General features: G+C 37.7%; 6 protein-coding genes and 1 long non-coding RNA gene across 15 annotated transcripts; 4 read left to right on the top strand and 3 right to left on the bottom strand.

Moving 5' to 3' along the window:
* The first annotated feature begins 235 nt into the window (after positions 1 to 235).
* Rab10 (RAS oncogene family member Rab10) lies at positions 236 to 2,634 on the top strand. Its single transcript, XM_018036507.2, has 5 exons — positions 236 to 829; positions 1,153 to 1,213; positions 1,270 to 1,408; positions 1,493 to 1,582; positions 1,748 to 2,634. The coding sequence occupies exons 1-5, from the start codon at positions 703 to 705 to the stop codon at positions 1,931 to 1,933; spliced, it is 603 nt and encodes a 200-aa protein (XP_017891996.1). The 5' UTR covers positions 236 to 702; the 3' UTR covers positions 1,934 to 2,634.
* Lfg (Glutamate NMDA receptor-associated protein 1 lifeguard) lies at positions 2,628 to 6,796 on the bottom strand. 6 transcript variants are annotated; one of them, XM_018036501.2, is made up of 7 exons: positions 6,291 to 6,499; positions 5,401 to 5,514; positions 5,181 to 5,248; positions 4,674 to 4,760; positions 4,366 to 4,531; positions 4,015 to 4,285; positions 2,628 to 3,880 (listed from the first exon to the last, which is right to left on the bottom strand). In XM_018036501.2, the coding sequence occupies exons 3-7, from the start codon at positions 5,227 to 5,229 to the stop codon at positions 3,521 to 3,523; spliced, it is 933 nt and encodes a 310-aa protein (XP_017891990.1). In that variant the 5' UTR covers positions 5,230 to 5,248; positions 5,401 to 5,514; positions 6,291 to 6,499; the 3' UTR covers positions 2,628 to 3,520. The 6 variants fall into 6 exon arrangements, with proteins under 6 accessions (XP_017891990.1, XP_017891986.1, XP_017891985.1 ...); XM_018036497.2 differs by lacking the exons at positions 5,401 to 5,514; positions 6,291 to 6,499 and adding an exon at positions 6,527 to 6,796 and having other exon boundaries at positions 5,181 to 5,260; XM_018036496.2 differs by lacking the exons at positions 5,401 to 5,514; positions 6,291 to 6,499 and adding an exon at positions 6,527 to 6,796.
* Positions 6,797 to 6,939: 143 nt separating this feature from the next.
* On the top strand, positions 6,940 to 8,982 carry LOC108632139 (glyoxalase domain-containing protein 4). Of its 4 annotated transcripts, none has more exons than XM_026819455.1 (7): positions 6,940 to 7,130; positions 7,233 to 7,434; positions 7,650 to 7,699; positions 7,758 to 8,023; positions 8,100 to 8,255; positions 8,324 to 8,499; positions 8,588 to 8,982. In XM_026819455.1, exons 2-7 carry the CDS (start codon positions 7,345 to 7,347, stop codon positions 8,693 to 8,695), a joined length of 846 nt encoding a protein of 281 aa, XP_026675256.1. In that variant the 5' UTR covers positions 6,940 to 7,130; positions 7,233 to 7,344; the 3' UTR covers positions 8,696 to 8,982. The 4 variants fall into 4 exon arrangements, with proteins under 4 accessions (XP_026675256.1, XP_017891993.1, XP_017891994.1 ...); XM_018036504.2 differs by having other exon boundaries at positions 7,225 to 7,434; XM_018036505.2 differs by having other exon boundaries at positions 7,201 to 7,434.
* A 163-nt stretch (positions 8,983 to 9,145) lies between these two features.
* Positions 9,146 to 12,361, top strand: LOC108632189 (poly(U)-specific endoribonuclease homolog). Its single transcript, XM_018036603.2, has 7 exons — positions 9,146 to 9,263; positions 9,337 to 9,594; positions 9,679 to 9,750; positions 9,816 to 9,995; positions 10,071 to 11,346; positions 11,482 to 11,896; positions 11,989 to 12,361. The coding sequence occupies exons 1-7, from the start codon at positions 9,212 to 9,214 to the stop codon at positions 12,220 to 12,222; spliced, it is 2,487 nt and encodes an 828-aa protein (XP_017892092.1). The 5' UTR covers positions 9,146 to 9,211; the 3' UTR covers positions 12,223 to 12,361.
* Positions 12,247 to 12,698, bottom strand: LOC113465202 (uncharacterized). The gene is made up of 2 exons (XR_003390046.1): positions 12,608 to 12,698; positions 12,247 to 12,444 (listed from the first exon to the last, which is right to left on the bottom strand). It is a non-coding gene; the product is annotated as an uncharacterized LOC113465202 (long non-coding RNA).
* A 67-nt stretch (positions 12,699 to 12,765) lies between these two features.
* Positions 12,766 to 17,128, top strand: LOC108632190 (poly(U)-specific endoribonuclease homolog). The gene is made up of 6 exons (XM_018036605.2): positions 12,766 to 12,924; positions 14,577 to 14,678; positions 14,791 to 14,946; positions 15,011 to 15,854; positions 16,001 to 16,430; positions 16,505 to 17,128. Exons 1-6 carry the CDS (start codon positions 12,873 to 12,875, stop codon positions 16,736 to 16,738), a joined length of 1,818 nt encoding a protein of 605 aa, XP_017892094.1. The 5' UTR covers positions 12,766 to 12,872; the 3' UTR covers positions 16,739 to 17,128.
* LOC108632042 (DNA mismatch repair protein Mlh3) lies at positions 16,830 to 21,505 on the bottom strand. The gene is made up of 8 exons (XM_018036338.2): positions 19,778 to 21,505; positions 19,432 to 19,692; positions 18,958 to 19,119; positions 17,977 to 18,898; positions 17,807 to 17,910; positions 17,598 to 17,721; positions 17,170 to 17,514; positions 16,830 to 17,011 (listed from the first exon to the last, which is right to left on the bottom strand). Exons 1-8 carry the CDS (start codon positions 19,826 to 19,828, stop codon positions 16,830 to 16,832), a joined length of 2,151 nt encoding a protein of 716 aa, XP_017891827.1. The 5' UTR covers positions 19,829 to 21,505.
* Positions 21,506 to 21,511: the final 6 nt, after the last annotated feature.

Below are 21,511 nucleotides of genomic sequence, written 5' to 3'. Positions count from 1 at the left end.
CATTTTATATTAACGATGCGCTTAATTATTCACGAGCTTGAACATTGGATGTTAAATGCTTTAGAAAATATTTGTAAAACCTACTTGTTTTCCTATTTGAGAGTTCGCATTTATTGACGCTGATTTATATAAAGTAACAAAAAATACATATCAAATTGCAGAATCGTTTAAATGCATGCATGATAAAAAATCGTAGTCCGAAAAGAGCGATTACAGTTTGCGAGCGCGAGCTGTCCCGTTAGTATCCGGGTGATTTTAAATTATATTCTTGCAGTGGTGGTGACCTCCCGTGGTAGGCGAAATATCCGCAGTTGAACCCGGCGTAGTTTCGCGTTCGCCGCTAATTACAATGAACAAATGATTATATCAAGGATATTCTAAATTGACTCGATATCGGGACCTGTTCACGGTGTTTCTGCTCGCCGTACGAAAAGTGTAAAGTTACCCCGATGCTTCTGCGTGCTGGTCCGTCGCGTGACGTCGTATTGTCTTTTAATAGTCAGCCCCTGTGACCGGTTTTTCCGTCGTTAACGAGGCACCGTTGTACATACGTCGAGACGCGCCCTCGTCCGACCTTGAAACCTATAATCGTTCTTAGCGTTCGATGTTCGAAACATCGTCTGGAATAACGTTGATCGTGCTGCACAGGTTCGAGTCGTATTTGTTTTCCTCGGCGGCTCGTTAACGCGGAGCAACAGTGAAATGGCGAAAAAGACGTACGATCTATTGTTCAAGTTACTGCTGATCGGCGACTCTGGGGTCGGCAAGACTTGTATATTGTTTAGATTCTCGGACGATGCCTTCTCAACGACGTTCATTTCTACGATAGGTAAGAAATACACGGCCAACGATAAATACCGAATTTCGTGAACCGAGCTACCTTTCCTCGTTTAAAACATTTTTTTCGATGTACAATAGGTTATGCTGTTTAAACAAAATTATAATTATCGTAAATTAAAATCAAGTAATTTGCAATTGATGAATAAATAATTGAATATCGGAGTTTTATCGTTCGATACATTTCGTGCGGTAGTTGTCTCGTGCAATTTTTTGTCCGTTGAACCATTGTTATGAGAGTCGAATGTTTTATGTAAATAGAACATACGAGATCCTTTTACACAAGCGACCTTTTTTTTTCTTTTTGTCTCTTAGGCATCGATTTTAAAATCAAGACAGTGGAATTAAGAGGAAAGAAAATCAAGTTGCAGATATGGTAAGTTATGAACGTATTGAATTTATCTAAACAGTCTTTAATCTGTACGTTTACAGGGATACAGCTGGTCAAGAAAGATTTCATACTATCACTACTTCGTATTACAGAGGTGCAATGGGTATTATGCTTGTTTACGACATTACTAATGAAAAGACGTTTGAAAATATAGTCAAGTGGTTAAGAAACATTGATGAAGTAAGTGTAATTGTGTTTGTGTCTGTGAAACTCCTTGAACCACCATGAAAAGAAGTTGTTTAATTCCTTGTTGATCAAATCTAGCATGCGAATGAAGATGTGGAAAAGATGATACTGGGGAACAAAAGTGATATGGAAGATAAGCGCGTCGTTAGCACGGAAAGAGGAGAAGCGGTAAAGTAGAAACAATTTTAATTACAGAACTTCCATTAATATTTGGTTCTTCAAAAAACTTTGTTTTCTTTGATGCACCATTAAAAAGTTTTGAGAAGTGTTCAAATATTAATGGTATATTAAATCCCTGAATGTAAAGTAATAAATGACATTATTCGATTGCAGATAGCGAGAGAGCATGGAATCAGATTTATGGAGACATCGGCGAAAGCAAACATTAATATCGATCGTGCGTTTAGTGAATTAGCTGAAGCAATACTGGAGAAGACTCACGGGAAAGAACCACAAGATGCTCCTGATAGAGTGACAGTCGATCGGAGGGTAGAAAGAAGTTCTAATCGGTGCTGCTAATTTTATGTTATTTATTTTAACGGCGCATAATATTACTATATATCAGCTCGTGCCACTCAAAATAGATTTGTGGATAGATTTAGAGCATAATTTAAAGCATAATAGTATAATTAAACTCTTCACAACACTGCCTAATCAAATCCGATGAAACTTACTCGATGACACTTCTGACGGACAGAGGGGTACACGAATTCGAAACTATGGAGAAATACCTTCAATTAGAAAGTGAAGTTTCTTAATTATACCTGGGTTTTAAAGGGTGGGTTATAAATGCTGTTTGTCACATACATATATGACTGTACTTATAAATGTGTCTATTGCATGTATACAAGCATTAAAGCTCCGTCGCAGATTTTATAATGAACACAGGAAATCGATAATATATGTGCTGTCGATGGAGCTTCGTTTTCCATGTGAAACTCGATGCGTTGTTACACGAACAAAGTCAACTAGGTACAATTTGTTTGTTACGAGGCTGCAATTTGTTACCATATTGAAAAGAGTGAGAGTGAATGTGGGCTTTTAATCGTAAAGATAAAAAAACAAACTATGTGAACATTGAACGCTTTTTCATACGAACATTGCACTATTATATGCTTATTTACCTCTTAAGTTAAAAAGTTAAAAGCTTAAAATCGAGAGCTTTTATCCTATTTATGTAAGACTAATTTACTACAAATATAAACATTCACGATTTCGAACCAACTGTTTTCTTTATTTTCCTTTACAGCGAATACAAATTATAATAATGTACATTCAATAAAAAGTGGCGCGTTTAACCTTTATCGTAATAGACACACATATATCATCTTTGTTTTTGCAGTGCTTAATACGCGGGAGAATAGCATAAAAATGTTTTACATTCAGAACAGAAGTGAAGAGAAATCTGTAGAATAGAATAGAGAAATGATATCAAATCGAAGTATTTGATTTATTTGTCAAACATAATCGAGTAACGTAGCTTCTGGCTTCTAAACACATACAACGAATAAATATATGTATATATTAGTAGGATAATTTGAAGTTAGAATAGTATTTTAATATATAACACGATACTACGGTACATACATACATTAATGTACTGAAAAGCAGTTCAGACATAATTAAATTCATATTGCTTAAGATCTTCTAATAGAATAGAAAAATATTTTTTTATCAAACAAATTTTTTTTTAGAGCGAACTCAATGGAGGTAATACTTCTTTTTATAGAAAATATGAAATGAACAAATATAAATAGAAGTGTATAAGTATTATGCGCTTATATTCCTTACAATCTTATTTATGTTTTACAGTAACAAGTGTCTTGCTTCCCTTAGCAAGCATAGGAATAGTCTGACTTAGAAGACTAGAAGTCTAATTTTAAAACAATATATTTTCAATACTTTTCGTGATGCTAACAAGTTGTGTAAGAGCTATCATTTTATAGAAGCTAATGCTCCTCGGCTAAAACCTTTATGTTCCTCATTGCTTTCCTGAGTTCAACTCTCTATGTACAGGACAGAGAGAGTCGAAACAAGAATGACGGTAAGTAAAAGCGTTTTTGAATTCAAGATTAAACCAGCGACGAGGAGAATGTTTTACGAAGCTCAATCTCGTGAAGCGCCAATTATTGTTAAGATGTAAAGGAATATGTTGATAATGTCTAAGTAAAGGGTCAGCGCTGCGAAAATATATTCCTCCGGAGAAATCGAGAACTTATGACTACCACCCATCATCATTTGAGTATCAAAGATCAAGTAAACGGAGAAAAGTAGAGCTCCGAGCGATGCATATACTAAGGTGATAATCTTCCCCTTCCATATCATTGCGATTAGTCCGAAAATCATGAAAACTATCAGTGCAACGAACAGAATACTGTTGAGAGCAGTGAAATCGAATTTCGTTTGGAATGCGAACAATGTCAGTGCGAGACAAACGGCTGCAGTAATTCCGACTGCTAACATCACCTGTAAAAGTGCAACTTGGTTAGTACAACGTTGGTCAATCAGGTTTATACAATCTCTCCTATTAATATTCGGACTAGAAATGACGGGAGTCAATGTATAACAGTAAAAATTTATATAAATTTCTAATGCGTTACCTCTTCAGAGCTGTAGGTAGAAGCAGCGGTAGCTAACAAGAAACTTTCCGCTATTGTGAACAGGAACAGGAATATAAAATTCAAAGGGGCTTTTCGTCTGACACTGGTACAACAAGCCATACATATGATCATGACGATAGTTGCTATAAAAGATATCCAGAATAGTTCTGGATGTGCCATCACAAATTTATGCGTAGGATGATGATAAAGGAATAAGGCGATCATCCCTAATGTGATTGAAAGCTGACACATCAGGATACTGTAAACCTTCCTAGAAAGAGAAATTATAATCAAATACATGATGAATACGAACTTGTATGAACGAAAAGAAAGTGTGATCGTGATACAAACCTGATGAATCCATTTCTAATGGTTTTCTCCGAGAAATCAAATCCTTTGATATCGGATCCCATTGGATCTTCGGCATAATTTGACCCATACATGCCCGGTTGTGGTTCTGCCCCGAAGGGTGGGCTCTGTCCGTAAGGTGGTGGTCCCGGAGGTATGAAACCAGGAGCTATAAAAAAAAATGTCCAATCTCCAATTCGACTGTAATAATAAATCCCTCGGCACCGTCAGGCAAGCATCGATTATACTTAAACTCGCCTTCGGGACGCTACTGCGTCCCCCGATTTGAAAATGAATAACACTAAACGGACCTGGTGGTTGATTTGCTCCGTAAGGAGGCGGATAACCAGGATTGTATCCTTCTTGAGGTGGATATCCAGGATTTTGCTGAGGATACCCTGCACAATCAAATTACAAACACGTAAGATAATACGATACAATAGAATTTCCATTCTAAGTTAAGCATCACTCCTCATATCATTTTGTGCTCTATTAACAGCCACTAAATGTTAGTGCTTCATTTTATTCAAATACTTTTTTTTATTTCTGAGCAGATAAAAACATTTGCTGCATCAATTCAAGTATCAAAAAAAGCTCTTGCTAATTGACCATTGGTTACGATCGCAAGGATAGAGCAAGAACTTCTCCGAATACCTGATTTGAGCTAATAATCTTATGGCTGATAAACATTTTTATCGATGACTGAGCGATGATCGCCACTTGAAACAAGCATCGGGGTGCTCGCTGTTAAATACACTTGCATATCAAGGGTAATGTAATAGTAATGAATGTATATAACTTAGGAAAAATATGAGAACCTTGTTGCCCTGGATAAAATCCTGCACCTGGTGTCTGCCAAGTTGTCATCTTATCGTTTTTGTTTTAACTGAAAAAGAACCTATTATTACCATAAGAATTACGGTAATGGAAACATCAATGGGACCAGCATACGAATACATGAATGTATACTGAATACATACATGAAGTTACTGAATACATACTACTGAATACATACATGAAGTTACTGAAAAAACTCACTTCCTGACATGCTCCAAATCATTTTATCACTTATCAGTTAAGACCATCACTACACCAAGACTATATGTAAGTTTTTGTATTTACATTCTTAATAGAACGAAGCACACACAGAAACTGTAATAATTTCTCCACGTAATTAACAAAACATGCCCAAAATGGTTATTGAAAGAACTCATTGAACAAAACAATAATGAAATTGCATCATGTTATGATTACACTTTGACACGTGAAAATAACATTTTCGTAGAATTCATATTAAGAGAAAATGATAATATCAAAATGATTCAGTGTTAAACGAAAACTAGAAGTGAAGAATCTTATCTCAACCTGATTGATTAGTAAAGAATATAAGAAAGGTGTGTCTGAAATACTTTTAGCTAACACATAACGTGCTCATATTTATAGACAATTTTTCAGAATGCAATTTAATCAGTTCTGTTTATTGACAAACCAACTCTCACAGGGATTCTAATCACGTATTCAGACGCTGTAAATATGAACACTAACTCATTAATTTCTTTCCAAGGTATGTCATTATCAGCTGAAAAGGGCATGAAAATACCAGTTAATAATTAAATTTACGTCAACATGCGTAATATTTAGATCACATTGGTATTATCGTTCAATGTCGTTAAAAAGATGATTTCTTGTTAAACATAATAGTTGCATAAAATGTATTCCGGTAAACTATGGATATAGAAGAAAAAAATGAATTGATAGCGTTATGTAAGTCAAGGAACATCACGTACTCGAAAATTTATAATATTCACTGTTTTTTTACTTCGGTGTAAATCCGATCGATTAAACAATTCGTATTTCACCCGGCAAAGTGGCTTACGACGAAAATTGCGAAATAGATGATACGTAGAAGGCGACGAGAATATATTTACTTAAATATTCTTCCGTATTAGAGACTGACGTAATGTAACGTTCGAGTCTTCTTGAACTTGTATGTATTAGAAAACGTTTTAGCAACGACGGTATTAAAACTGTTTTCAGATATACTGAATGTTAATCGGAGAAATAGGAATAATAATAGTAAACGTCAATTGGATGCGTCATGCGCACTTTCTGGAAATTGTTACAATCGATAATGACATTCGTGCGCCGAGTAGAATTTATTTACCTTTTATTCCCAGGAAATGTGCAATGTTCTCCGAACGTAGAACCGATCGCAGCTGCTTGGAATGGTGATTAACTCAAGACGAGGAGTAAATGGCTGACTAATTAACCACTATCACTTACAGCGTAGAATTCATACGCGTAGATGTGTTTGTAACGTTGTAACGCTACAAAAGAAATGACACTCCCCACTTATAAACCTTCAACAGTTCGACCAGATCTGATGCGAAGTAACTCATATGAAGTAGGCTGAACTTGGAAAGCTGAAATACATGTTGCGCTTGCGTTATACGATCGTCTTTTGGTTTGCCGCTAAAGCAGAGATTTCGTTAGCCGCGAGCTGTGAGCTACTGCCTCCAATGACCGAACTTCCAACTCCAAGGCATATGGCGTATCTACTTTTTATCTTCTTGTAAATAAAGGATAACATTAGCATTACACCGATTGCACCCATTCCCACGTTGGAAGTAAATCCATGAGGCGAATGACAACGTCTCGAAATAAACAAATATAAGTTACTTTATCTCGAATAATCTCTTATTTCATTTTTCCTGAAGCCCTGATAAGAGGATAAAGATACATCGACGGTGTTACATATAGCCTGAGAGGTAAGTAGAAACGATCACATGCCACGAGCGCTTCAACAATTACAAATATGTAATTAAATTCAACGATTAGTCATTAATGGGTTTTTCTTTGGAGAACATCAGCGACGGTCAGTCTGTATAATAACTGCAGTGGGTGGAGATCCTTGCGTTTTAACTCCAGAAAGAATTACTTGTTTAACATTCTTTGACAACTGCAAAGATAGGTCTTTTAAGAATGGCCACTGGACGCGCTCTTCATTATGTATTTAAAATACCGGATCGGAAGCAGACGGTAAAATTTTATCGCGAAATCCTTGGGATGAAGGTCAGTACTTTATTCAATTAAATCTACAGTAACTCCTATTGACTCTAAACCACTACAGATCAAACTGACCGTTTTCAAACTTTTTCAAACATTGTAGCATCCTACAAAAAATTCAGTTGTTTGGTTTAATATGAAAAATGTTATTCGACTTCGAAATTTGTTTGAATATTAACCGGAGTCACTGTATATTTCACGGAACTATTCTTTTGTTACAGGTATTACGACACGAGGAATTTTCCGAAGGATGCGAGGCGGCTTGCAACGGGTTTGTCTAATACATAAGCTATTTGCGAATTGTTATAATTTTCTTGTCTTTTTAACAGGCCATACGCGAACAGATGGAGCAAGACTATGATAGGATATGGACCAGAGGATAGTCACTTCGTGGTCGAGTTAACTTACAACTATGGCATTAAGGAATATAAGCTAGGAAATGATTTCTGTGGCATAACGATCAAATCTAAAGAGGCGCTTGAAAGAGCACGTTCGCAAGGATGGCCAGTGAAGGAAGAAAGGGGAAAATTTGTTTTACAAGCACCTGGTGGTTACAAATACTATCTCATTGACGAACCACAACCTCTAGATAAAGGTATTAAGAATGAACGAATTTTTATTTTCTCTAATTTTCATGTTCATTTAGATAAAAAAAATCTATTTTTTAATAGACCCTGTAGAGAAAGTATCTTTATCCAGCTCGAATCTTGAGAAAACTATTGTTTATTGGAAGGACATATTGGGTTTGAAAATATTTGATCAAACTGAGAAAACTGTACTTATGGGATATAGTGCAGATCAGGCGAAGGTCGAATTCATAAGTATTGGTAAGCATTTTGCAATATGATGCAATCACGATGAAGAAGACATTTATTATACTGGTTTGTTTGATTAGGTGTTGAAGTTGTTCATGCTACGGCTTACGGACGTATCGCATTTTCTGTTCCTCATGCACAGCAGCCAGAAATTCAAAAGAGGATTAAAGACAGTGGGAATACTATATTAACTGACTTGATCACTCTAGATACTCCAGGGAAGGCTTCTGTGAGAGTCATTATTCTCGCTGATCCAGTAAGTATATTTTAAATATTTTATCCTCAAATTTAAAAAATAAATGTGATGTATTATTAATAACTGTGATACGAATGCAACTTCTTAGGATGGTCATGAGATTTGTTTTGTCGACGATGAAGGATTCAGACAATTGTCAGTTCCAGACTATCCAAGTGAGAAGATCTTAGACAGATACATTGCGAAAGAAAAGTAAACCGAATCCATGATACAAGAACTGATTTATCAATCTCAGTATTTTCACGAAAGGAGGCCGTGTCGATGGTTATTCATCCTTTTAGACAAAGAATATTTTTTGGTAATGGTTCCCAGTACATGTGTAAGAGATCAATTTATATCAGTTTATATGAATCTTGACGTTTGTTAACATTTTATTATTGAGTCTTAATTTTTATGCGTACTTACTTATAATTTGATACTTATAAAATATATGTATTTCGGTGGAAGTTGTTATTTGGACCAAATAAAAGCTTGTTGAGAGAATGTTATTGCTATCATTAGAAATTCCCGTATCTCTATAAGGTCAGCAGCAATGACCTTTCGTTATACAGTGTGATTTCAAGGAAAACCAAACAGATAACATTGCAAGATGTAATGCACTTACGAGGAAAAAAGTTTGATAAACGAGAGTGTAAACTGTACGCATTTGTCAATCAAGCATTTTAGTAAGATCTGTGGTATGTTACAGTAGTGTACGTGACGTCTGGAAATAATGAGATTTAAAGCGTACGCTTTCATATTCGTTTGCGTGATCCTCGTACTCGGCAAGTACTTCAGTTTTACAGTTTTATTTTTTTAATATTTAATTATTCGTGTCCTACTTAATCTTCTAATTAGATGGGATCGAAGCAACAAAGTTTAGTCTCGGTACCGGATCATCGCGCGGATCATCGCGCGGAGGGTCGTACGGATCGTCGCGCGGATCATCGCGCGGAGGGTCGTACGCATCGTCGCGCGGATCATCACACGGGCTCTCCCATGGAACATCGTTTGGTAGGACTCCACAAAGAACATCGCATAGCGGAAGAACGCATGTGAGTCCTACCAGTGGATCACGTGCAACTCCTCATGGAGGAACATCGCCTACAACTACAGGTCAAAGCTGACCCGCACAGTCTAATATGTATGGTAATTACAAATATAAATGTTCTCAAATTTGACGTATTTCAAAATTCACAGGATCACAGAATACAGCTCATCATGTTAATACTCAATTTTTACATGGAGAAGGCGGAGGTGCTACGAGGCCAGGTAAATATTGCAGTATAAAGCCTCAGGTAAAAATATAGAGATTAAAGAATACATTTTTAAATAAGCTCAAACGATGCCTTCTCAACCACCCTACCCTACGAATTTACATCCTGTTATGCCTGGACACGTCCCTCCAGTCGGCAAACCAGTTGTGACCGAGAGCAGACAGACTTCACCGCTTCATCCATCTGCACCGTCTCAAGATCATATTATGAAATCTACTGCAGGGGTAACTCAAAATCAAGGTATAAAATGCAAGATGATCTTAGTTACTCTGTTACCAAAGTCTACGCAGATTTGCAGACCAACTCATGTTGCAGGTCATTCATCAACAGGACCAGCAAATCCTCCTTGGAGCAATCCTTACTTGAATAATAACAAACCAGCTGCACCAGTCGATACACATCCTGCATGGAAGCCTAATCCAGTTCCTAATCAGGGAACTCCTTCGGTACCTTCCGGTTCTCCATGGAATAATCCTCGGCCAGGAGATAATAAGCCGTTCATGCCGAATTCCCAACCAAGTGTACCGGGTTCTCAACCGCCGCCTGTTGGATTCAGAGATCATGTCTATCCACAAACGCACCCAACCTCTGCTGGGACCCAATTCAGTCCACCAAGAAGTGGAAATCCTCCGTATCCTATACACCCCATGCCTATGCCAACAAGTCCCCATTTAAGTTCTTCGGCTAGTGGTCATCCTCCATATCCGACTCATCCAATGCCTTCAGGTAGTCCTTGGTCAAATCCGTCGATGTCTCCTCCATTGCATCAGACGAACTCGATGCCTCTAGGCAATCCTTATTCCATGCATCCTCATGCTGGTGCTTACGGTGCTCCTGCAGGTGTTCCAAACGGACCAATGCATTATGGACAGACTTACCATCCACAGCAAATGGCACAACCCGCGGTGCAACCGTTCATACCCGGGCAGACAATTTTGATGGTACCCGGGCAGCAAAGTTCCGGTCCAGGTTTTGGCCAATTGGTTAAAGAAGCGCTTGTCTTCTCAACCATCAACGCGGGAGTAAACAGGCTGATAAATCCTCACACTCGTTACGTTGAAACCAGACCCGCTGAAACTGCTCCCTCGACGACGACTCATATTACTTACAACAATCATTACATTAACACCGCACCTGGCGCAGATGGCAATACGAATCCCACAAGTGTTCCACAAGGAAATGCTGGATCAATTGCTCCGTATATACCGCCTGCTAGCAGTAATCCAACCGGAGGATTTACTCCAAATGTGGGAAATAGCAATGTTCCTTCTGGAAATACGAATTCATATATCCCAAGCATTCCTGCCAGTGTAGTGTCAAATACATCTCCAGCTGTTAGTGGAACCACAACAACTGGATCCCAAAATTTAAATAATAATCCAACGAATTCTGCTGTTCCTCAAAGTAATCTCTCTGACAGCACCGTTCATCCCGAGGTGTATGTACCTACCTATAGAATTTCCGACGACGAACTTTATAAAATAACGGAAGAATTGTTCGCGAAAAATCCGCACAATCTGTCTAAGTACATCAAACTGAATCTACAGGCCAAGGCTGCGTCTACAAACATAACGGATCAAGCTAAAGAACCGTACGTATTAAACTCTGTTCTCCCTCTTTATATTCTAATTTTCAAGTTTGGAACATTACTACTCAGCAACAAATTATCGTACTACGATAATTGTTCTTTTATACTTTAAACATCTCATTCGTTTGCCGTTTACAGATTGTTCGAGGTGGACCCAGAACTGTTCGAGTATCCGACGATTTATGTAACGCGGTCTCTTTATGACACTTATGAGCACGACTTCCGGAAGAAATTGAATCGTACACTCGAGACAAGAAAACAGGAGAATCTGTTGATTGATACCGTCCTGGAGACAAGTGAGATGTCATCGGCTATGCGATGGCTAGCCGATAAAGGATTTATAGACCCGGATGATTTTGAAAAGAAGGACGTACTTCGTCGAATTTGGTTCACTATATTTAGCGGAAGCACCTGCGGATTCGAACGCGTGTTCGCGGCTGAGAATTACGGCACGGCTGTAATCGGTGTCCAAGATTGGATTTACTTCGCGAGTCAGGAGTCTTTGAAACGAATGAATTACATGGGATACGTGGACAAACTGGACTTGGGCAATGTAAGTAAAAAATCCTGAAATTGTCGATGATCCGATCATCGTGTTCTCGCATACTTCTATTAATTCCATTATTAAACATATGTTGCCTTCAGACCGCCTCGCTACTGAAATTGAACTTCGAAATGGATGGAATCGTTCGACCGAACGCAACGATATTCATCGGCACGCTTCCTGAGCTGGAAATGTCCTTGTATACTATCTGCTTCCACGCAAGGCCGAACAACGTTTGCCCGGTTTCTCTTGGTGGTACCAAATTCACCATTTACACGCATTCGTTTACTTACTTCGGGAAAGAAGTTATAGACCTCGGGCTTCCAATGTTCTAACATATTTCAAATGATTTGTAGTAATTTCTCTTAGAACTTTATATTATGTATCATATTGTTATATATCGGGTTGAATACAGTTATTATGTTATAATCATGTAATGGTATATCTTCTTAAAATAATTGATGGATTAAACGATTCCACATTTTCTTTCGGATCCTCCTTTTCTATTTTTTATATCCTCTTGAACGGTTCTTCAAATTTGTGAAATTCAACTTTTCCTAAATGGGAAAGAAATGAATCAATTGCAATTAAAGAGAGGAATGATAAAAATAAACTTCAGTTTTAAAAATATTATACAATCACATACTATCATACACTAAAAATAGACTAAATATCCTCGAGGGCCAACGTCCTTGTTTCAAAAAAATTCAGTGACCTTACCGTGTAGTTTCCTTGTAACCAGATCATTCTATCGTATGCCGTGAACGCATCGGAGATCGACTCGAGAGGAGAAAGCTTAACGACGTAAAACGTACAGACACGAGACTGCAATTCCAGACTGGTTTCATGCGCGCCGATCCACGGGAAGTCTTTCAGTAACGAGTTTAACATCGAGCAGTGCGCATCGATCCGTTCTACTGAGTGATCTTTGGACGCGACATCGATTTAGTTTCACGTTGGCACAACGAAATAAAAGCCAGGAAACATGAACGCCAAGTTGATCGCGATCTGCACGATAATCGTTCTAATTGTTTACGGTAAGCAAATTCTTTTCTTCTGTGCAAACTGATCGACTAGTTTTACACGGTGAAGGAAATAGCTTCCTTGCACGGTTTGTGTATGTGGCAGTGACATCACTGAGTTTATCCTCGTAACGTTAGAGAATGTTTCAAGGATTTCTTTTAGGAACTGACATTGATAAATTATCAATACAGTAGCTACTCATATTTTCAGACGATACGCTCTTTTACCTGAGTTTATATTCTCTTCCCTAAAGTTGATCGACACTTTCAATAGTCAGTGCATACAGAGTAGAGAATTTTATTTAAGTGAAAGTTTGTCTAAAAAAAATTTGTGATGCATGCCAACGTCTAGCATTCAAGGTAGCCGAGAATCCAGATTTCTCAATTTTACGTTTCGAGCTTAAGAGGATTACGGATCTTTGAATTACCGTATTAACAGTTAACGATTCTGTAAGTCTCAATGGACAATTGAAGTATTGTTTGAGTAAGAACCTCTTCCAATTAAATAATTATAATTCTTAATTAATAGAAGCTAATTGGTATTCCATTGGATCAGAGATTTAATCATTTATTCTCGGAGGCTGAAAATACAAAATTTAGAAGAGCGACGCTTGTACGTCGGAGGACGTAACGATCCGTTACGTGTGATCTGTTTCATAGTTTAATCGATCGTAAAATTGCACGGTAGGACTGCAACCAAACAGAACGTAACAAGATCGTAACAAGATCACCGAGTATAAATTGCTCTCACTCTGCGTTGCTACACCAACGCATGCGAGCACGTATTTATTCACTTGCTCGCATTTGATAGGATTGAAAGGAAGTCGCAGAAAAACCGAGCTTCTTGTAGAAAGTCAGTATCGTGTCCAATACTGAGAATGAGTCACTTCTATGAATTCTAAACAGTTCCGCATAACGTGGCTAGCGTTTTGGCTAATTATGGTCACGATAGATTCCACGAAGTTTGTTTGGAATTACGTGTTTCTACTGCTATAGCAAAGTAAATAATGCTAGGGCTTTGAAGGAAGACTATCTCTCTTGATAAACGAGGGGAATTTATTCAATGATTATTTTGATAAAAACAATTACAGCGCAATCATTCATAGATTATGGATAGATGAATGGATATGTATGGATTGATTTCATGCATATAGCATCAGCGCGTTAACGATATACCATTATTTTATTTAGCAAATTGTTAAATTGTTGGGGCATAATCTAGAGGGACTCAATAAGGCGTAGGTGGAATATTATTAATCGAGTCACACGAACCAGCATGTAGCACTTATAATCAAGGAAATTGAAATATTATCTCTCTTAAATTCTTTTGATTCGATACATTACATTCAATCGAGCAATGAAGGAATAAAGTAATGAAAAATAATGGAGTGTAAATCAGCGAAACGTTACCGTGACTGTGTTTTCGAAATATTTTTATAATTTGCAAACTTCCGTCGTATCATCATTTGCAATCAGGATTAATCAGTGAGACACACGTAATCTTTGCGTGAAAATCTTATTCAGTGATTTCATTCTTTTTACGCTTCGTCAATCTCGTTGGCTGGTAATCCGTTCGCGCATAGTCTACAATTCAATTAGTTGAACGCCTATTCTAAGAATCCTACGTCGCAGGTTTCTCTTATATTTTATTAACTTTGTCTGAACAGTTGATACCAGCAATGGGAAGAGAGGAAGAAGCGGAGGTTCATCGGGATTGTATTCGTCCCGCTCGAGAGGCAGTAGTTCGAGTTCAAATTTCAAGAAAACAGGTAGTTCTTAATTCCATTAGAATTCGTTACTCCCTGCGATCAGAACTATTTATTTCATCTACGCAACCAAGCATATTCCTACTTAATTAAAATTTGAACTATTATTCTTCAGGACATACAGGAGGTTCACAGCCGGGTAAGATAGGATGGAATGTGCCAGAGAAGAAGCCTACTGCAACTAACGCAGGACCGAAACCGTCCGCTCCTGTTAACGAACACGCGGCTAAATCCAGCGCGTCGAACGTTCAATCTGGATACAATCCTTCAGGTATACTAAACACTTTCCATAATAATAACAATAGGAATTACTATAGAAGAAAAATAATTTCTAGGTGGATATCCTCGTCAGCAAGCTAATAATCCGTATCAGAGTTCCAACCCTTCGCCTGGTCAAGGCTATAATCCTTCACCGGGACATCCTTACGGCGCTCCACCACCGTATAGTCCACCGGGTAGTTACAATCCGGGAGTGGGAGGACACGCTCCTTATGGAGCACCGCCAGCTTACGGAGCTCCGCCAGTTCACGGAGCTCCGCCAGCGTATGGAGCACCGAGCTTCGGGCAACCATCGTACGGACACTCTTATAGCCCCTCCATGGGACAGATGCCACAGCAAACTGTTTTATTGCAACAATCGAAGCCTGGCATTGGACAACTAGCGAAAGAAGCGTTCGTTTTCGCTGGCGTGAGCGCCGGAGTAAATGCGGCTGTGAACAGATTGATACCGGGAGGAATTTATGGCACTAGAGGCACCGGCGGCGGCGGCAGCGCCAGCGCAGTTCCTTCTCACACCGAAATTACATATAATAATTACTACAATAATGGAACTGCTGTTGTACCTGCTCCAAACACCGAGCAGGCTGCAGCGGCCTCAGCTGCCCAACCTGCTCCGGCGGTCCCGGCGGCCCCGGCGGCTGCGGCTCCACCAGCAGGTCAGACCGAAACGTCGCAGGCCAACGCTGGTACCAATAGTGCACCACCGAGCAACTCGAACTCTCAAGATCAATCGGGACAGAACAATCCTAATCCATTGGGATTCGTTACCTCAAACGATGATCTCAAAAAGTTGACAGAAAGTTTATACGAGAAGGAAACGAACAGCGCTCTTAAATATATAACGATAAATTTGCAAGGCCAGAAGAAGGATGACAGCACTAATGACGATGCTGCTGAACCGTAAGTAGACGACAAATCTTACTCTATACAGTAAATACCAAAATTGAACCTACACCTAAACTGAATAACTTTTATAAAATCGAACAGAAGGTACTGCTGTGTTTTAGCTGAATACATTTTTAATTCTTTTTAATTTACGGTTTCAGACTGTTAACTGTGAAGGACGAAGCTTATGAGATCCCAACAGTAAAAGCTGTACTTGCGTTGCATGATAATTACGAGCTAGACGTGAAAACGAAAGAAGTCGTTACATCCGAAGAACGTAGAGAGGAATCGGAACTGATCGACAAGATCCTCGAAACCGAAGTGATGAAGTCGACTATGAAATTCTTAGCCAACAAGGGATACATTCCGGACGACGAGTACGAATTTAAAGATTCGCTGAAACGAATTTGGTTCTCTCAGTTCAAACGTATCGATGGAGACGCGTCCAGTTCCGGATTCGAGACTGTGTTCCTGGCTGAGAAATTCGATTCGGATATCATTGGACTGCACAATTGGATCTATTACGCGAAGCAAGAATCCGCGAAGAATCTAAATTATCTCGGCTATATCAAGGATCTCAAGTTGGGCGATGTAAGTTTAATTCTATTTCCAAGTGTGTCCGAATATTAATGGGAGTCAAATTGTTATCTTGTTTCCTTTTACAGAAAGGAGCAGTTCTCAAAATACGTTCATCGCTGAATGACATAGTGCAGCCGGTTTCAACTCTGTTCGTCGGCACGTCGCCAGAATTGGAATTCGCTTTATACACGATGTGTTTCTTTACCCGGCCTAACAACCTCTGCCCAGTTTCTTTAGCAGGGCATGAGTTCTCGATTATCGTCAGCCGAATCAATTACTTTGGAAAAGATATTCTAATCTCGGGATATCCCGACATCTAAATGCGTCGGCAATCGTTAAATTAGATAGAAACATGCATGTAAGATTATATACTTTTTTAAACAGTACAGATAGATTCTTTTAAATATGAAGTTAAATATTATTACATACCGGGACCGTTTTCTTGCGTCGTGTCTCCAAATCTATTAGATCCAATAGAGGTATTATAGATGGACGTCCGTGCGCGCATTGTGTAGGATTCTTCGTCCCGCTTAATAATTTCAAAAGCCATTTGGATTTTCTCAACGTCAGCGGAGCTCCAAATTTGATAGACCCTGAAATACTCTTTAAATTAGATGATAGCGAGTATACGTTATATAAAAACCAATGAGATTGTTACTCTATTATTGTTTGCCTCTGAAATATATATATCCATGACTATTTTTATTTTATTCGTTGTGCATTTTATTCGCGACGGAAAGAGTACACGTACCGTGACAAGCTTCCGATGCAATAGCGTCCTGAATGGTAAGTGGTAAGCTGTTCAACTGAGGGCACTTGTAGCTAGCAATATTTTCTAGTAATTCGTTCAAAAGATTCTGTGTTTTTGACTTCAACTTCAATACGTCGGAATGATACTTGTTCCTTTCTAATAATTCCGGTACTGTGTGTATTATTATACTGTGCTTGCTGCTTGTCATACTGAATTTTATACCGAATTTATTCAACACCGATCGATTGGATAAAAGTAAAGTAGAACTGTGTACAGGTAACTGTATGACAATGGGCTCTTTTAATTTGATGGACAGTAGTTCGTTTTTCAATTGCGATTTGTACTCTAAAGAATTAGTGTTTATAATAAGTGTACTGTGTACACATCGTCTTATTGACACTTTTCTGTGTAAGATTATTAATCATTACCCTGAAGCAGTTGTTCGTATCTTATTCTTTCGTGAATTGCATGTTGGTCCATTAATAAAAGCATCTTCATATCGCTTTTAATGGTCAATCCTACTATCAGTTCCTTATTCATTTGTCCTATTATCTGAGGAGATAAGATTTATAGTAATCCAAGTGTTCCTACTGACCCATTAATATTCTTATAATATTGTATTATCTCACCTACATACTTTTACATATTTCAAATTTTCTTTCTTTAATGTAAATTCACGATACTTCTGAATATATTTACACGGACGTATGTCAATTTCTTGACGGGGTAATAAAGGTGGAACTGGAAGAGGAGAAGTTTAAGAGTCCCGCAATCGTGATTATTCGTTCTCTGATTAAAGCTGCATACTTTCCCATTTCGTTCTTAATTTCATTAGACTTTCATTGTATTCATTCAAGAGATCAGTCATCACCAACTTTTTATTACCACGTAATAGTTTATGCAGATTTCGTGGCAAAAAGTCGAACTGCTTGTAAAACTTAAAACCATTAGTTTTATTATTTAAATTCTTAACAGAAGACCAGTTAGACCAGTTTGAGAGACTTAATAGTGTGTCTTCTTTATTAACATTTTCATCATGTACGATAGGTGCAATCAGTTGAGTCAAGTTTGCGATCGATGATATTTCATTCGTTTTGTATTCTTCATTATGTTCCTTAATGTGATGTGAGTTATGAGTGGGTAAAAATGTGGCATTTTTTATTGAAATTGGTGTAATAAATGGAATTGGATCAACAGTCAATAGTGCGTCACTGCTATTGTGTTCTTTAGCACTGTGACTGACAGACAGTGGTGCAGCGCCTTTGATAAATACTCTCACTATCTTATTTTTAATTCTGTGTAAAAAGTTTTGTATATTACGAAAAATTAAAATTCTCTTTTGATTTTCATCGATCGTGAAAACGTACTCTGCTTCACACATAATAAATAGTAAAATAAAGATTCTTCTCCTCCTCAATGATATCTCTAAATTCTGCTCTTTCCCAATAAACTTCAATGAATTCGTGAAAACAGCTGATATCACTTGTAAAATCAAGGGACAAGAGACTAGTTTATTGTTTAAGAAAATGTACTGAATGGAAGTACTATTAGTTAGTCCAATGTATGCATGGAACTTGATGTCAGATCTGTTCGTAGATTTTATGTACCATATCTTGTGATGCTGCAGTTCTCTGCTGTATAATGTTTTAAAGATAACTGTTGGACTACGAAGCTTCGTGATTGCCATGGTAATGTCCATTGTCTCATTATCTTTGATGGTGAACGAAACCTGCATACATTTTAATTTCAAGTTTGATTATAGTTAAAAATATGTCATTCTTCACGTACTTGCGGATTGGCTATGGCAATGTTTCGAATTAAGAAACACACGGAAAATGTGTCCCATTTCTTTAAACTTAATTCATGGAATCCACAAATGATCACAGACGTACCCTGACAAGGTCTCCTTTCGATTTCAAAAAACTTTGGACTTTGGAATGCTTCGAAAACCTAAAATATAGTGTTTCTGTTTATTTCACAATTTTTACTTATTGACTTAAGATACACATACATTACATTACATATTAACACTTTGACTGCCACGCGAATTTTTAAGGAAATCCCCGTCAGACCACTTGCGAAGGACAACTGTCTTTGTTTACGGTGTATCAGTCACCCGTGAGCCTCATGGCAGTCAAAGTGTTAAATTATAGAAAGAGCCAGTAAGTAGAAATCGTGATGTGACCAGAAACTGGGACATTTACTATATAGGTTTAAAAGAAAATTGTAAAAGGTTCTTATTTAACTACGAAGATTGTGTACCTTCAGGTAAGTCGTGGGAGACTTGTAATGTCTAGAAGTAATCATCAGAGCGTTAGACAATCTACGAATTTTGATTAACGACGTCTTGCTCCTCGGATTTTGTAGTTTTGACGAATCAAAGTGTTTTTTGTTGTATTCAGCCATCAATTTTAATTGCAATCTCGATATTCCTTTCCCATTGTCTATTACTTGAATTTTACGTTCACCCCTGTGAACTCTTATTGCGATCGACGTGGCGCTCGCATTTAAAGAATTCGACACCTTGCGATTGCAAAGTGTCAACTCGTTTAAACAAGAAAAATTGAAAGAACCGAAATTCTAGACGAAATAGAAATAAGTGACGTACCAATTCTAATATGCATTCGGCGATATTATTAATATCATTTAACGCTTCCATTGTGCAGTGTCTATCCAATTGAATACAAACGGCTAACAACAAGACTCAATTGTTGCTCCCAATGACAAACCGTTTAAAGTACGGAGTGAAGTTAACAGAAGAAAAGTTCGATTCACGACATTCACGTTTTATTCGCAAGGTGTAGGAAGATAGAAAACGTTCGATACAGGTATTTATAAAAATTTCTTTATTTTATTGCAACTACTGTAAAGAATATGTCCACGTGTCGCCGTTTTGTAATTTCACAGAATTCTGGAAAACGATACGATCGAATTTATTTTACACACAGATTACGGTGGTAGTTTTACACGATTGTTCGCTCTCTGTTCTATTTCGACTATACGAGAGTATTTCAAATACAATTTACGTTCAGTTATGTGCATAAGAGAAGAGATTTGTAAATCATAGCATAATTCTCGGCATCGTTATAAGTGTTTACGTCGATAAATTTTATTATGCGTAGAAAACTTAACAACCGCGACAAGATGTGTTAAAATAATTCGGATCTTGTCACCAACTAAATTTCATAGTCTTTTAAAATCACCGAGTTATTTTTTAATCATTCATTGGTCGTTTCATGTATTTATAATTTTATTTCTCAGTTTTGTCTGTTGTTGCTCGATTCGAAGAATTTAACAAATAAAAAAAGCTTAATTTAGATAAAATACGTAATTACGTATATATACATAGATTCTGCAGTACGAACTTAGCTAAACTGTCCATTTCCTTAAAATATTCCAAGTTGCACATTCATTAAGAGTAACGATGCTCTGAGAACGTCTTTAAATGAAACAAAGTTCAATTAGTTCGTCCTAACCGTGTCAAAAGCTGTTCTCTCAGTTTATCGTGTTTAAAAAATTTGTTTACGGACAATCGAGCTAAGGAACGCAGAACACGTAACGCGCCTAAAACGATGTTTTCGTTCTCTTTTTTTTCTTTACCCGCACGTCGATGTAAGCGGCATCGTTTTAACAGAACAACATTCTTTTTACAATGTAAAAAACGATCGTTCGGATACGGGTAATAATCACTCAAACTAGTCGTAACGTTTATCATTAAAATTTCATCTACACACGTTAACCCGAGTGCCTCAGATGTGTACACATTATATACAAACGAAGAAGATCGTAAAGTAATCCCTTAAGAACGTCTATACTTCGATTATTGCTATGCCTCGCGGAAAACGATAGTGATATATATATCCGTGACGTGAATTTCAAAGGTTTAACGGAAAAGCGGACGTAATCTTTTTGTTCCTCTATCCGTAGAACGTATCACAAGTTCGAGTAGAACGGTATTTGGAATAGAAATACTCGCTTCCGAATTTAAGTAAAACGTTTCCTCCCAAATCGATTCTCGCACAATCTTGGAAATAAATGCTTGAACACCGAAGCTAACGCTTCCTATTGCAAATACTGTTATACGTATTCCGTGATCTTCACGCCGCCCTTTCCTTCAGCGAAAATATTCGTTTCTTTCAATCGTTTAGAAAAGTACGGAGATCAACGAAACGAAACGATTTTCGTTTAGAAGGAACAGCGTCCGAGCGTACAATTCGCGGTTTACCGAAGTTAACAGCATACTCTCTTCGCACCTGAAACGTTTTTTTAATTAACAATTCTCCATCATTCATCTGGAACTGGTCGCACATCAAACATCAAGGATGTGTGTAATAGGATCGAT

This window comes from Ceratina calcarata, unplaced genomic scaffold (genome assembly GCF_001652005.2).
Source record: "Ceratina calcarata isolate Rehan_Ccalc_2016 unplaced genomic scaffold, ASM165200v1 scaffold151.2, whole genome shotgun sequence".
NCBI lineage: Eukaryota > Metazoa > Arthropoda > Insecta > Hymenoptera > Apidae > Ceratina > Ceratina calcarata.
Note: the sequence above shows the minus strand (reverse complement) of the source record. Positions and strands in the feature narration are given on the sequence as shown.

Excerpts from the sequence above, each read along its gene's own strand:
- Rab10 (XM_018036507.2), top strand. The coding sequence starts at position 703 with ATGGCGAAAAAGACGTACGATCTATTGTTCAAGTTACTGCTGATCGGC. Across the intron at positions 830-1,152 it reads GACGTTCATTTCTACGATAG|GCATCGATTTTAAAATCAAG; the intron begins GTAAGAAATACA and ends TTTGTCTCTTAG. Across the intron at positions 1,409-1,492 it reads GGTTAAGAAACATTGATGAA|CATGCGAATGAAGATGTGGA; the intron begins GTAAGTGTAATT and ends GATCAAATCTAG.
- Lfg (XM_018036497.2), bottom strand. The coding sequence starts at position 5,229 with ATGACAACTTGGCAGACACCAGGTGCAGGATTTTATCCAGGGCAACAA. Across the intron at positions 4,761-5,180 it reads ATTTTATCCAGGGCAACAAG|GGTATCCTCAGCAAAATCCT; the intron begins GTTCTCATATTT and ends TTGATTGTGCAG. Across the intron at positions 4,286-4,365 it reads ATTAGAAATGGATTCATCAG|GAAGGTTTACAGTATCCTGA; the intron begins GTTTGTATCACG and ends TTCTCTTTCTAG.
- LOC108632139 (XM_026819455.1), top strand. The coding sequence starts at position 7,345 with ATGGCCACTGGACGCGCTCTTCATTATGTATTTAAAATACCGGATCGG. Across the intron at positions 8,256-8,323 it reads GGTCGAATTCATAAGTATTG|GTGTTGAAGTTGTTCATGCT; the intron begins GTAAGCATTTTG and ends TTGTTTGATTAG. Across the intron at positions 8,500-8,587 it reads TCATTATTCTCGCTGATCCA|GATGGTCATGAGATTTGTTT; the intron begins GTAAGTATATTT and ends GCAACTTCTTAG.
- LOC108632189 (XM_018036603.2), top strand. The coding sequence starts at position 9,212 with ATGAGATTTAAAGCGTACGCTTTCATATTCGTTTGCGTGATCCTCGTA. Across the intron at positions 9,751-9,815 it reads CGGAGGTGCTACGAGGCCAG|CTCAAACGATGCCTTCTCAA; the intron begins GTAAATATTGCA and ends TTTTTAAATAAG. Across the intron at positions 9,996-10,070 it reads AGGGGTAACTCAAAATCAAG|GTCATTCATCAACAGGACCA; the intron begins GTATAAAATGCA and ends CTCATGTTGCAG.
- LOC108632190 (XM_018036605.2), top strand. The coding sequence starts at position 12,873 with ATGAACGCCAAGTTGATCGCGATCTGCACGATAATCGTTCTAATTGTT. Across the intron at positions 14,679-14,790 it reads TTCAAATTTCAAGAAAACAG|GACATACAGGAGGTTCACAG; the intron begins GTAGTTCTTAAT and ends ATTATTCTTCAG. Across the intron at positions 15,855-16,000 it reads AATGACGATGCTGCTGAACC|ACTGTTAACTGTGAAGGACG; the intron begins GTAAGTAGACGA and ends TTACGGTTTCAG.
- LOC108632042 (XM_018036338.2), bottom strand. The coding sequence starts at position 19,828 with ATGGAAGCGTTAAATGATATTAATAATATCGCCGAATGCATATTAGAA. Across the intron at positions 19,120-19,431 it reads CTCCCACGACTTACCTGAAG|GTTTTCGAAGCATTCCAAAG; the intron begins GTACACAATCTT and ends ACTATATTTTAG. Across the intron at positions 17,012-17,169 it reads TGCATCGGAAGCTTGTCACG|GGTCTATCAAATTTGGAGCT; the intron begins GTACGTGTACTC and ends AGAGTATTTCAG.